The following is a 14,289-nucleotide window of genomic DNA, read 5'->3' as shown; positions in this document are numbered from 1 at the left end:
TGAACTGCAGCCTTAATGAATAATTTATAAGCCCGCACAATTAAAAACAAGCAACTCTTCTCAAAGTGCATTTTTTGTGTTTGTTTTGATGTTCTTTTATCTTAATTAACCTGGAAACGGGTCTTGGCTAATATTTTCCTTTGTCAATGTGTTTAACCCCCTTAGAGTGTTTGCCCAAAAAAGTGCGACGGCGGCTGGCGGCTGGAAGAGGCTTAAGCTTGATAGCTGTTGAATACTCTTTCTCTTAGCCGCGCGGCTAAAGCTGAGATTTTTTTATTTTTCATTTTCCCAATGAACTTTCTTACAGACTTTAATTCAAAGCAGAAATGTCTTACAAAAAAAATATTAAATTTTCTCTATCTAACAGTCAAACGGCTGGTCGAACAGCTTAACAAGACATAAAAAAATTGAAATATCCAAGAACTGATAATGTCCGAGGAAAGCGCAGTAAACGTTAATGAGTAAAGCGGGCCGTTTTTCTCACTTTTTACTAGCATTGCCGTAGGTAGCGTTTAAAACTATTGAAAATAATTGGTATGATAAGAAAATTCTTTATATTTCTGACTAGATTAAGTTGTAAAGGTATTTTGCTGCACTTCGCCAATTTGCACCCTCCACACAAAACTTTATTTGTTAAATAACTTTTCTCCCATTAAGTCCATATTAACAGCATAAAGAGGGACATTCATAAATGATTTTTAATTTAAATGGCCTTATTACGTTTTTAGTTTTACTTTATTTTATACTTTATCCAGCTTATTATTCCAATACTATCATAACCAGGCGGTTTCCCTCAAAGTTCCAAGCGATCACACAACCTCTCCCCCCCCCCTTCATCCTTATAATTAAATAATTTGAAAATAGGGGTGGGCTATGAAGTGTTTGGGAATAAGTTACAAAAGCATATATTTCAAAAATTTCACACAAATATAATATGATTAAATATTAAATTCTCTGATTATATATCCCTGTTGGTATAAAGCACATCCTACATTAAGGCAATAACAGTTAAACTCAAGTTTTATTCTTATTTAAATTAAACAACCTTTTTCTTTTCTTCACATAACTTTTCCCTTCTTTTTTAAACATTGAAGTTAAATTTGAAGAAGTTAGAGCTTAAACTAAGTTTCTTTCATAGATTTTGATTTTTCGAAAAGTTTTATGAAAATAAAAAAAATATTGATTATTTATCAGATTAATTATTTTTCATTTAGAGAAATATATTTTTATACTGAACATATAATAAGCTCTTCTAATTATTACTTTTTTTTATATTTTTGGCTTGTTTTTATTGCATTACTTTGGACGTAATTGTCCATGTTCCATAAATGTATGCAATCTTATGAAACTGATAAAAGTGCGCGAATAATGAGTTAAGCCTTGCAAACACACTTTTCTAAAGCAAACAATAGATAATTTAGAAAATTACATTATTTTCTCTTAAACAAACCTTAACATATTGGGAAAAAATATACAAATCGTATATACTAAAGTATGTAGCAGGATATGTGTCTGTTTGTCTAGTAAGATCATGTACACGGTTGGATATAAATTGTCGAACATAAACTAGTTATTTTAGAGTAGGTGCAGCATTTGATCTTAAGCTTGGGTAACGGCTGATTAACGACAGGATCCTTAACTTGCAATTATGCTATGTCAAGTGTCACCAAAAACTATTAAAATTTTTACCCTACAACAATAATAATGTTAGTCTATTATGTCCTGGCCTATCTTTTAACCAATGTGATACTAATAACTACTGATGAGGTATTACATCTAGGAAACTTAAAAATATGGCAAATATGTTATTCTTTATGTATATTTAAGAAAAAATATATAATATATTTATCTAATTTCTTCTATCTTTGATATAATTAATTAAGTCTGTAATTTGATATTAGGATGTAAATGGTACTGTAAAAAAATATTATGATTATTTTGTATATATAAGGTTTGCTTCATTTTTTATATGAATAGGCCTTGTATAATAACACAACAATGTTTACATGATTATTGTTCATTCATTGTTATTCTATGTGTATAATATTTTTGAATCAAGTCAGAAATACAGAGGCACGTTTTTTTTCAGTATTACTGGATTAGAAATGGTTCTAAATAATACAAAAAAAGATATATCCTCGTGGCTAATAAAATAAAAATAAATTATTCTAATTTTTAATTTCATATTTTTATCTGCGGAAAACTGTCTAAAAAACGATACGATAAATAACTATTCCACTAACTTTGTAGGTGACAAGTGGCAAGATAGCTGGACATTTAGCCAAATGATTTAAAGGAAACGCGCAGCAATGGAAAAATCGCGTAAAATTATTTTTTTTTTTAACTATATTTACAACCACTACAATGTCCTTGTGCTCTATTATATAAACACTATTCCAATGTATTGTATAAAGTGACAAAAGGTTGTATTGCCGACTCGATCCCACATTTTAGTTCCTACCAAAACTATAATTATTTTAGCTTGATTCATAATAAGTCTGGAAAGAACCTAAGAGAATGATTCCTACATTCAATATATTTTCCCCTGTCAATACTACAAAGATAATTATTTTCCCCAAGAGGGTGTGGGGTTTAGTCAACAAAAATAAGATATTAAAATAAGACTTTTATCATCTACCAATTGGTATGCATTAACATAACAAAATAATGAAAAATATTGAACAATTTATTTTAAAATGTCCTCTTAGTAAAATGTAAAAATCTAAATTGTGTTCACAATTATACCAGTAAATAGTAAAGTATTATACAGTAAAATATTCCCTTTTTTTTAAATTAACTTTTGAGTAATAAACATGTTATAGCAAATCAAATTTAAAGATAACATTTTAGAACATAAATTACTAATAAATCAAATTTAAAAGAAAATCATAAATCAAATGAAAGGCAGCTTTTTTCAATTTTCAGCTTTTTGAAACTCCAACTCACCTTTGAATGAAGAGAGGGCCTATAAAGGGATTAAGAAAATGAATATTTACCACGATGATCAGTCCTACCCATTACTCAACATTAAATGCTTCCTAATCATGTTCTTTAGTAGCGCAGATATTCTTCAACTTTGGTTTGTATGTCCGTGTTAGACAGTATCTATGCAGTCTTAAGTTTATCTCTGAGCAAGCACCAGACTGCAATACAAACCAGCTTAAACCAGCTTATACCAACATCGAAATTAATTTAGGAAATAAACAAAAAAAACTATAAGTATTTTCAGCTGTTTGGGGGGGGGGGGCAACACATAGTAAAATTGACCACCTTTCCATCAGCCCCCCCCCCCCCCAATATTATTTTAGATTTTTTCGCTTTTTGGTTATACCTTATACCTGCATACAAACACACTGACCTAAACTTTATATGAATTTAAATTTTTATGAAATTTCATTTATATTACAACTTACTTTTCTTTTAAATATGACTGTTATTAGTGATTAGTGCTAAATTTTCAATATTTATTTTCATGTATATATAGTGTATAATCCACAGTTTAAATTTACTGAGAGTCATTAAAATGCTTTATGGCAAATTAAGTTATCATATGGCATTAGTAGAAAGTAAATTAAAATTTTATGGTCAATAAAAATCTATATTTAATAATAAGTTTGCAATTTATAATCCTCAGGTATGATCATATAAATGCTAGTATTCCTATCAGAGAGTAAAGTATCCATATTTATTTGGGAGATAAATTTACTGTGGAATTACTGCATAAGTTTACCTATTTTTATGTGATACAAGCATTGAAGAATCGTAGACACATACTCAAAGTCGTAATTTTAAAAGCCATGCTTTTCTATAATTAGGGTCAATCCGTCCATCGGTAGTACAACAGTCCGTTCGGAACGGTTAGCTCTTTTCGTTTGTTTAGACATGTTATAATTGTCCTATCGATTTTAAACTTTGTATGGTGGTTCCTATAACAGTTAGGTACAATTTCGAAAGCATAGCAACTCTATAATAGTTATCAGAAAGTCCGTACGTCTATTTAAAACATGTTCCTTTTTAATCCATTTAACAACAATTTTTTATGTGATGTAATTATCCTATTCGTTTGACTTTTAAAATACTGAATCCTATTACATCAAGGTACAATGTTATAACCGAAAAATGTCTATAACCAAGTTCTAAAAATGTAAGTATGTCCTTAAACAGTAGCCTGTATTTAAGGACTTTTGCAACAAATCTACTTACAATTTTATTAGAATTAAACATTTATATTCTCCTTTTTCAGTTTTGACACTCTTCAAGTGTTAATGTTCGTTTATCTTACTTTATCCCTATTCCCTGACATGGATCAACTACTTTTGTATTCATGTCTGCGTCTGAATAAAGTATTTTGGTAATCCTTAATAGATTTATGTATAAAGATATATATGCCTACTAGATAAGAAAAGATTAATAAATGATCCATATAGGTACAGAAATGGATATATAAAGTGTGTTACTTTATTTTATGTTTGTATTATTATTTGGCCACAACTTGGTCAAAAATGCTCACAAATCAGACCTTTTTCGACCGAAGATGCTCAAATGGTTCCTTTACAAGCCCAATCAATCAGTTTTAAGATATCTTTATATTTCAAGAAAAATTTATGAAAATACTAAAAAACAGCAAATTTGGGTGTTACCTTTTATATGCACAGATACCATAAAATCAACAGAAAAAATACTTATTTTTACTTTTCTGTCATTTTTAAAGTTTGATTCTGTTAAATTGGCTATTCTTGAAGGGATTTATGCATTGAAATATACTGAAACATAATATTGGGCAGAAATTAATGTATTTCAAAGAAAGAAAATTTTAAAAATAAGAAATTCGACCTCTATCACTTCAGAGGACAGCTGCCAACCTCCAGTTGACAGGATATAGTTTAATACTTGATAGCAATAATAATTAGCCTAAAAAGTAAAACAAAAAGTTTTTTAATATGGTAAAAAAATGATAATCTAAATCTTAATTTTGGGGATGATGATCTGGAGGACGCTCTTACTGGTGGTGATGATGACCCAGATCGTATCCAAGTACATGAGCATTATGACAACTCATCTATTGAACTATGGTCCAATTTTTGTATTTGTAGCAGCCTCTAATTAAAAGTTGTAACAAGAAATATAACCATCTTTTAAAAACTTCTATATTTACCTTATGAATTGGAGAATTTAAAAACCATGATTCTATGTTTTGGGATTTCTCTTGATTGGAGAATGCTACAAATACAAAAATCGGACCATAGTTTAATAGATAAGTTGTCATAATGCTCATGTATTTGGATACCATCTGGGTCATCATCACCAACAGCAAGAGCGTCTTTAAGATCATCATTCCCAAAATTAAGATTTAGATTATCATTTTTTACCATATTAAAAAACTTTTTGTTTTACTTTTTGGGCTAATTATTATTACTAACAAGTATTTAACTACATCCTGTCAACTTGAGGTTGACAGCTGTCCTCTGAAGTGATAGAGATCGAATTTCTTATTTTCCAAAAATTTCTTTCTTTGAAATACATTAATTTCTGTCCAATATTGTGTTTCAGTATAATCAATGCATAAATCCCTTCAAGAATAGCCAATTTAACAGAATCAAACTTTAAAAATGACAGAAAAGTAAAAATAAGTATTTTTTCTGTTGATTTTATGGTATCTGTGCATATAAAAGGTAACACCCAAATTTGCCGTTTTTTAGTATTTTCATCAATTCTCCTTAAAATATAAAGATATCTTAAAACTGATTGATTGGGCTTGTAAAGGAGCCATTTGAGCATCTTCGGTCGAAAAAGGTCTGATTTGTGAGCATTTTTGACCAAGTTGTGGCCAAATAATAATAAAACATAAAATAAAGTAACACACTTTATAGAATATACGTGGATGATATAACAAGGAGAAAAATTGTTGTCTATTTGGATTGCAATTTCCCCCTACATATATTGGCCGGGCAGTTTATCTAGTAGGAGAAATGAGGATGGGGAAAAGGGGGTATGGGGCATATTGTTAATTTAGCCCGCTACAGAGTTCACTTTATTATAGAACATGAAAATGTGGTGAAAGATCCAAGTAATAATACATCCATTGGTATAGAGAATAGAAATATTATTTATAAATGCATTTATAGACCTTCTATAATTTAACATAGAAATGGTAAATTTTTGTAATTCATAAAGATCTCTCCAACAAATGAACCGATACAGCTCCTAATCCCGGAAAGCTGAATATATGCCCTGGACTGATTTATATTTTTTATCTTAAAATCTGGATTTCATTAGCATGATGGCTCTCTTAAAAAAAAGAATCCAATCTTTTAAGTTATTGTTATCTTCCTTATTCGATTTTTAAAATTTTATTTTTCTATACATGTTATGGACGTTTGCGGTCTTGTGACTATTTATGTTACTGGGTTGATTAATGTAGATTGCAAATAACCTTTTTCGTGGATCATTAATAACAAATGCATCGTGAATATTTCCTACTGATTAAATACATCAATTCTTTCCTTTATTATTTACTATAACAATAACATAATCTTTCAGATAGGAATATTGAATGCATTTATTTTCATTATGAGTATGAATATATTAATCTTATATATTAATTGTGGCTTCGCTAAAAAGGACCTTGCCCCAAGTAAAAAAAAACAAAGTTGTTTTTGAGATTTTAAGGTACAATTACAATCATAATTAACGCAATAATAATTAGTAAAATCTTTTCAATTTCTTAATTGAGTATTTTTTAGACAAGGTAAGTATATAAGCAAATTAATTTGTAGTTTTTAAAATCTACCAACAAGCAAAAAAATCAAACAAATTGTTTCTTACAATTGTAAGAATTGGAGTGATAATAATTATTGTACTTTTACTTACCACTGACCCGATTTGGTTCTCCATTATAGAGAACTTTCACATAGGTCCAGTGGTGGTTTTAGGCTAATTTTCTGCCCTTTTCTACTCTTTCGAATAGCGCTCCCAATGTCTAAAGGTGCATCCGCTAGTAACACTTATATATTAAACAACATTTAAAAGAATGGAGGTGTTGACCTCGCATTTTTGATTTATTGAACCAATCTATTTTCTATATAAGACTGTAATGACATAACGTTGTTTGAATCTTGGTGTGCAAACACAACGAGATAAATCTATAGTTTGTTTGTACAGAAGATTCTCTTCAAGTCTTGGATTGTCCGTAGGTTTGTATGAATTTTATATGCAGTGTCGTCAGGTAATTTAAATGTCTTGAGCAGAAAACTTATTTTGATTATATATAGTGTACCATTTTGGGTATTCAAAACCAGCTTTAATTAATTCGGAAAAGAATCACGAAACCCATACCTATTTCGATGGGGGGAACACTAATGAAAATTGACGACCTTTCATCTGATTCCCAAATATTTTGATTTATTTCGCTTGTTGGTTATACCTTATGAATGATTCAAAGCTGTCTTGTTTATAAACAGCTTTCGAAGATTTTACTTCATTTAATAATAAAAAATGGTAATGGATTATCATTGATACGCTGCTTATGATTATATTTATACTTTTTTATCAAAATGCACAACAAACTTTGTTTTCTTTGGATAAAATGCTGCTTGTTGTATTCAGATTATGAGCACAATATATAAAGTTAAGTGCCCTTCACATCTATCATTATCTTTTACCAGAAAACCAAATATTTTCTCAATATCATAAAATAGATAAATTAATCTTATAAAATGTAGATTGTTCAAGAAATTGAGAGACAATTATGTAAACAAACATGAAAATTAGTAGCACATTAACAGAACAACTTTGGAACATTAAAAAACATTTTAGTCCTGCTAAATAATTAAAAAAGAAGTTTTCAAAACATAATTAAATGCTAAAACAGAATAAATTGAAACCTCGACTTTAATCTAGAAATAATATTACCTCAAGTCATCACTAAAGCTATGTGAGAACTCAATTGGCTTAGTGATTAGTAAAAAATAATAAACCTTTCTACATTATGTTTAAATTGATTAAATTTGTGCAATTTAAATTTTAACCTTTTAAAAAGGGAGAAGTATTTCGTGCTTGTTTTGCGTAAAATCCGTGAGGTAGCTTCAGTCGAAAGCGATTATCAAGTCTTACTGTCCTTAATATTGACAAAATGCATAGTATAATTATACAGGCACAAACTACTTTTCCCTTTATCAAATGCAAGGTTAAATTAGTTTTGATTTATGTTTAGATACTTGTAAAACTGTTCCTTTTTTAAATTAAAGCTATGGCATTTGAAAGTTGATTAAGACTATAGGAATACTATGTTACTTAAATAAAACGGCAAAATGAATCATTTTTATATAATTCTAAAATGTGAAAATCCGCATTTCGATTAAGGCATTGATTTAAATACAAGGTTTATAAGAAACCATAGTAAGCAAATTAGTATGCAGTCAAATTCAGATTTTATTTTCCAAATATGCTTGATATCATACAAAGTAGCATATTTTGTATTTGTAGCCAATTTTTAACTGGTTAAATAATACTTTTAAAGATTAATTCTACAGGAATCATCAAGTTTGTATTTGATAGGATATCAAAGTAAAAGAATAGAGGGGGCAAACGCTACATGTAACTCTTCTCACAGGTTGGGGACCCCTTCCCGATCTTGTATTAGACTTATACATTTATTTATAAGGCAATTATAATATGCTTAAATTAAAAGGGAAAAAACTATCCGTTCCAGTTCGACAGACCAGCCCAAATGGAAGAAAGTTTTGCTTTATACAGTCAAAAAAATATATCGGAGGTTAATGGGTAAAATCATGTGGAGGAATTTGGCTTGCTAGTTTAGTATTTCAATACAGTAAGAATAAAGGAACGCTTACAAATATAGCTTTGTTTTATTATCCCTTGAGGGAATGCAGAATACAAAATTTTGGAATTAGATTTATAAAACAAATACTTATGTTTACAATTCTAGGGCTAGTTTATTTTGAGATAACTGCATGTTAAAACTGTTTAAAACCTCTATAAAACAAAATTCCTACTTTTTTTTTATAAAAACTAAATTGAGAAAGGGTTGGGGTCGACTGACGGACGACGAAGCCCATTTTGTTCCGAATTTGTATCACTTTTGAAAAGTGCGACTCCAGTTACGTCATATTTTTCTTTCCCGAAAAAGGGAAGGGGGGAAGAAAATCTCTTCAAAAGAGATGGGGAAAACCCCCTTTTCCCTGATCTCTTTTTTCTTCCCCCCTTCCCTTTTTTTCTTTCCCCCTTCCCTTTTTCGGGAAAGAAAAATATGACGTAACTGGAGTCGCACTTCTCAAAAGTGATACAAATTCGGAACAAAATGGGCTTCGTCCTGACGGACTGGCGGACGGACAGACATAGTGAACTATAAACAGTAGCTTCGTTACTAAAAATTTACTCAACAACAGAGAAATGTAATATTAAGTACTTTTGGCAATTAGTGACAATATTAAATTAACTCTCTCCTCTCTAAAGTCTATAAACAAAAGAACTATATTCTCTTATTGTTTGTTTCTTATCAAAAGGAATATTGGTTTTTTATTGCTTCGTTATACCTGTGCATCATTGTCCTTGTTAATCAAATACAAATTGCCACTTTTTGCTCTATGTACACTTTTAACGACATTTTTGACATATCTTGGCGCATTCTAAATGATTAAAAGGATAAATGAAAGAATTTCAACTTTTACAAATGTTGCCCAGATAAAAGTATTTTTTAAAATCTACGAAAATGTAAACGTAATAAAACGAAATATAACCTAGAGTTCATTACAAATATTACAAATTAACCTCCAAATAAGTTCAATTACAAAAAATGCCTCAGAGAAAAAAATTACTTTTAGTGAAGCTTGTATAATTATTTAGATTCTATTCGGATGGCACAATAAATTTAAATTTTTTCCTTTACCTAATTCAGGGCCTGTACGTGCATTGCTTTAACTGCAGGTCTACCTACACAGTTCCCAATATAACCTAACTGAACCTATACTAAAGTATTAAACAAACTCCCCCACCCCCTCTTTTATTTTCAATTTTAAAAAGAAAGGAGTGGATGCTCAACAATTCTTAGTGGCATGGCATAGCGTATGTTGGACATGTCATAATTATAGAGATTCTTTGACACTCCATAGAACTATATATAGTTTGTGTATATTTTAGTTTATCGTCTTGCCTGGATTCAATTGGATTTGTCCTGAACAAATCAAATTTGTTTTCAGAAAAAGTACAATACATAAACTAGTCCACGTTTTAGAGCGTTTCTAAATATTCTAAAATTCTGGATTTATATTAGGGAATAAGGTGAAAACAATAGTCCTCGATCAACGAAAAAAATGAAGCAATATGCTTGTAAGATGTTAAAATGAAAGTTAACTATTAAATATGAATGAAGTTCTATTCTAAAAATAGATTTTAAAATAGGAAGTAGCAATATTTGTTTTGTCTGAATTAAACTATCTCTAAAATGAGTTGAGCTCTGCTTTCAAGCCAAGCTTCTAGTGTTATATAATTCATGGTTTATAGGAACATATTAAAAAAAAAATGTTGCTTCGTAAACTAAATCAATAACATTTTTGGAACATTGAACAACAAAAGTTTCAGTATTTTAAAAAGTCAACAGATTGCGGAACGCTCTATTATACTTATAGATTCAACTACATAGTTTTCTTTTGTAAAGAAATTTTTCTCATAACAGAAAAAAAACACAAGATAGAATTGATATTGACCACTTCCATGTTGTATAAAGCAACAGATTTGCTTGTCTATTTATATTTATTTTTTTTATGAAGGCTTATGAAATAAATTAAATCAATATTAAATCCTCTTTTGTTCCTCTTTCTAAATTGTTAAATCATATTAAATAGTTTTCAAGATTTTTTTTATATGATATTAAGAAAAAAAAACATTTACAAAAATAAAAAATCATTGTGTTGTGGCTAAACAAAATTTTTACGATTTTGTTTAGGAGCTACTCTTTGTCGCTAACTATATGAATGGTTTTGACGGCAATAACCCGTCTTTCTTAAACTAACTGAACCGAAACCTTGAAAAATAGCTTTATTCATTTGATAGATTGATTTCCAGTATGGCTTCGAAACCAATTAATATCCGCTGGATTAAAACGGTTTCTAAGCAATATTGAAAAATCAAGTATCGTATCGTATTATATCCAGTATTCTACGAATATAAAAATGTGCATATAATATTTAAACCAGTTTTGTTAGACCGTGCCTTGTAGTTTTGATCTTATATTTACACATTTTTATATCCGCGTAAAGCTGTATAATACAATGCAATGAAAATATCCCTAATGTATAGATGTTTTAAACTTGATAATTAATTTCAGAGACCTGGAGCCGCGGAAAGGAGGTGGAAACCTGCGCGTGACCTTCAGTGAGGTTCATATTGTTGCACACAACAAGGAGGAGGACGAGGGGGAGGATCATGAGAGTCAGAATCAAACTGATCACAGTCATTCACAGGGTACATTTGATAGTTATGTTTTGCTAGGATTCGAACTTTGAGCCTCTAGGAACAAAATTAAAGGCCTTAGAGGGCGAGTTGGGGTTGGGGAAGTCGAAGTTTTAAAAGAAAAGTTATAAAAACTTTTTTAGAGGGTGTCATTTTTTTCTAGGGGCGATTTATCTTTGGGGGTGGTGGTGCCCTACTCCAAATTAAATATAAATCTTCCCATGATCTCTGAGAAGCTACACTATAAAGGAGAACCATATCGGTTCAGTGGTTATCAAGATCTATTCGTACACACTCACACACAGACAGAGATCTTTATACTTTATTATAAGTAAGGGAAGCTAAGCTTATCTATAAACCACACTTTGAGTGCAAAAGGTCTTCAGTAACACAAAAATAGATTTAAGAAGAAGAAAAATATATTAAAACTATTATTTGTAATCCTACAAAGGCGCTGAACTGAAAGTAACAGAAACTGAAGATAATCATAATGTGAATGGAAACTTTAAAGGCCGATTAATAAGGTAATTACTTCATTTTTAAGTAGCGAAGCTACTCAAAATTCCTCTTGTTTGTTGTCTGTTAGTCTTTTCATCTTTTGTCTATTGTCTCAAAAAATTGTTAAAATTTGATTTAGTTTGCCGATTTAAAAAGCTTTGTTATTATTAGACAAAGGGCTCTTATTGAATAAATTTTCTTTTTTATAGTTTATAGATTATATTTTTAACAAAAGTAGACAATAATACAATTTGATTATAACTTTGTCAATTTCTCTTCAAAGTTGAATAAATTGTTGAAAGTTTTATCGTAAACAATTCCAACTAATCACAATTAAAATTTCAATTTATTTCATTGAAATACAATGCTATTGCTGCAGTTTGAAAGTAATTGATTTTGATTTATGTATTTGTGAAACTAGAGAGCTGGAGTTATATTTAATTTAGTTTTAATTACAACTAGAATTAACATTTGACTATAGCAACCAGAGAGAGAGGGGGGACAATGGGTTGTTTATTACACTAGTCTCCAAAGTTTTATAATAACGTTTGCCTATTCGTTGGCTTAAAAACTTTAGGGACTTTAATGAGTTTTGATTGGTTGATACAAGGAGTTGGGTGTTCAAACGTTTCAGCCACTAATTTTAATTTTCAAAAGGGGTAATTTTGAGTATCATCATTTGGGATGTACATCAATTTATCGACCATTGTCTTATCCCTTTAGATCCCTGCATATCAATACAATGTTATTAACTAGATTTAACTCTTTAAACTTACAATTTTAGACAGTTTGACTAAAACAAAATGTTTGATAATAATAAAGTTATATAAAGTAGTAAGGTTTTTTTTTGTCTACTAAATATTTCAGGAACTACTGGACTAATGGGATGCTTCGCATAGGTCCCTTAATGGCTTTAGGCTATGCTTAGCTTTCAGCCTAGGGGTGGTTTTAGGTTATTTTATACCCATTTATTTCCCTTTGAATTTCCCTTAGATTTTAGAGGAGCAGCCGATAGTAAATATATATTTGAATTTAAAAAAAATTTTACAAAGTATATTTGTCAGTCCATTCGTCTGCTATTACTTTAAACTATATTCTATTGCTGCAGTACATTTGGACATAGTTGTCCTTGTTATTGCAATGTTAATGTCTATTAATCTGTTATTAAGTATTATTGTGATAATTAATTACATACCTAGGCACCTTGGCCTAAATAATAAACTACATGATAATATTATGCGGGTTTATGTAGAGACATTAGTTTTTATGCATATCTAATGATTTAGCATCTCAAAAAAAAAACTTTTTTGTGGCGCAGCTACTAATTACTATGGTATGTCCGTTCGTTAGAAGAGGACAAACGCCAAACACATATTACTCTAGACTCTAGTTCTTTCAATGAATATTTTGAAACTTGGAAAAGCTGCGCTTTTTATTGACCTAAACCTTCTTATTTTTCATTTAATTAAGTACACCTACAGCTACTTCAATCGTTCCAGTAATATGAACTTTAATTTCTTTAAGGTTTGACATTTGACAAGTCAATAAGAAGTAATTAAAATATCTATCTCAATATCTTAAATTCTTTTTTTATTCTTTAGACAAAGTAAAATAAAATGTATCAGTTACAGGGAAGAAGGAGGCATTGGACTGTAAATTATACTGACCTTCAAAGTTGAATTAGATTTTTACCATTCGTTTGCTTTTGGGGGGTACCTAAGTTGGTTTGTGATTGTTATGTACACAACATTTCTACCAAATCTCTGATCTACACAAGGGATATCCTTGTTTATCATAATTGGGTGGTTCATTAATTAAATATATATTACTAGCATCTACGCCCCTAGAGGCCTCTAGGGGCACTTGAGGAGGGGGGAGTCGAATTTGATAACATAATTTCTTATTTTAGATTTTAAAAGAAAAAGTAAAAAATGTGGGGGGGGGGGAGGGGTATTTTTCATTTTTGTGGGGGGTTGGAGTGTCCTCCCCCCCCCCAAGAAAATAGTTATAAACCTTCCCGGTACCTATGAGAAGCTACCCTGTTAAGGAGAACCCGATCGGTTCAGCGGTTAGCGAGATCCTTCGGCACAGACACACAGATACACAAACAGACAAACATCCTGTTACTTTAGTATAAGGATTCCATCCCTTATGATTCCTGGATTCGATAATAAAGAACAAAGACTAGAAATAATTAAGTTAGGATAAAACCTAATTGTTTGGGACAAAGAACATATTGATCAAAATAAAGATTAATGTACAATATTTAGATATATTAAATTGAAGAAGAAATTACAATAGCTTATTACACACAAAAAACAT

The 14,289-nt window shown here is 30.0% G+C and overlaps 3 protein-coding genes across 3 annotated transcripts in view; all 3 read left to right on the top strand.

Annotated features, from left to right (window-relative positions):
- Alg7 (Alg7 dolichyl-phosphate N-acetylglucosaminephosphotransferase) overlaps nucleotides 1-14,289 on the top strand; it is a 570,179-nt gene that overhangs the window by 488,569 nt on the left and 67,321 nt on the right. The gene's annotated exons all lie outside the window — the stretch shown is intronic.
- LOC145331062 (uncharacterized) overlaps nucleotides 1-14,289 on the top strand; it is a 557,608-nt gene that overhangs the window by 488,576 nt on the left and 54,743 nt on the right. The gene's annotated exons all lie outside the window — the stretch shown is intronic.
- LOC145323767 (uncharacterized) overlaps nucleotides 1-14,289 on the top strand; it is a 50,912-nt gene that overhangs the window by 29,670 nt on the left and 6,953 nt on the right. The window contains exons 2-3 of the mRNA XM_080166295.1: nucleotides 11,345-11,481; nucleotides 11,921-11,993. Of these exons, the coding sequence (XP_080022421.1) occupies nucleotides 11,345-11,481; nucleotides 11,921-11,993 (210 nt within the window). The remainder of the gene's footprint in view (nucleotides 1-11,344; nucleotides 11,482-11,920; nucleotides 11,994-14,289) is intronic.

This window comes from Acartia tonsa, chromosome 1, assembly GCF_053477335.1.
Source record: "Acartia tonsa isolate MP-2025a chromosome 1, ASM5347733v1, whole genome shotgun sequence".
In the NCBI taxonomy this organism is placed as follows: Eukaryota; Metazoa; Arthropoda; class Copepoda; order Calanoida; family Acartiidae; genus Acartia; species Acartia tonsa.
Note: the sequence above shows the minus strand (reverse complement) of the source record. Positions and strands in the feature narration are given on the sequence as shown.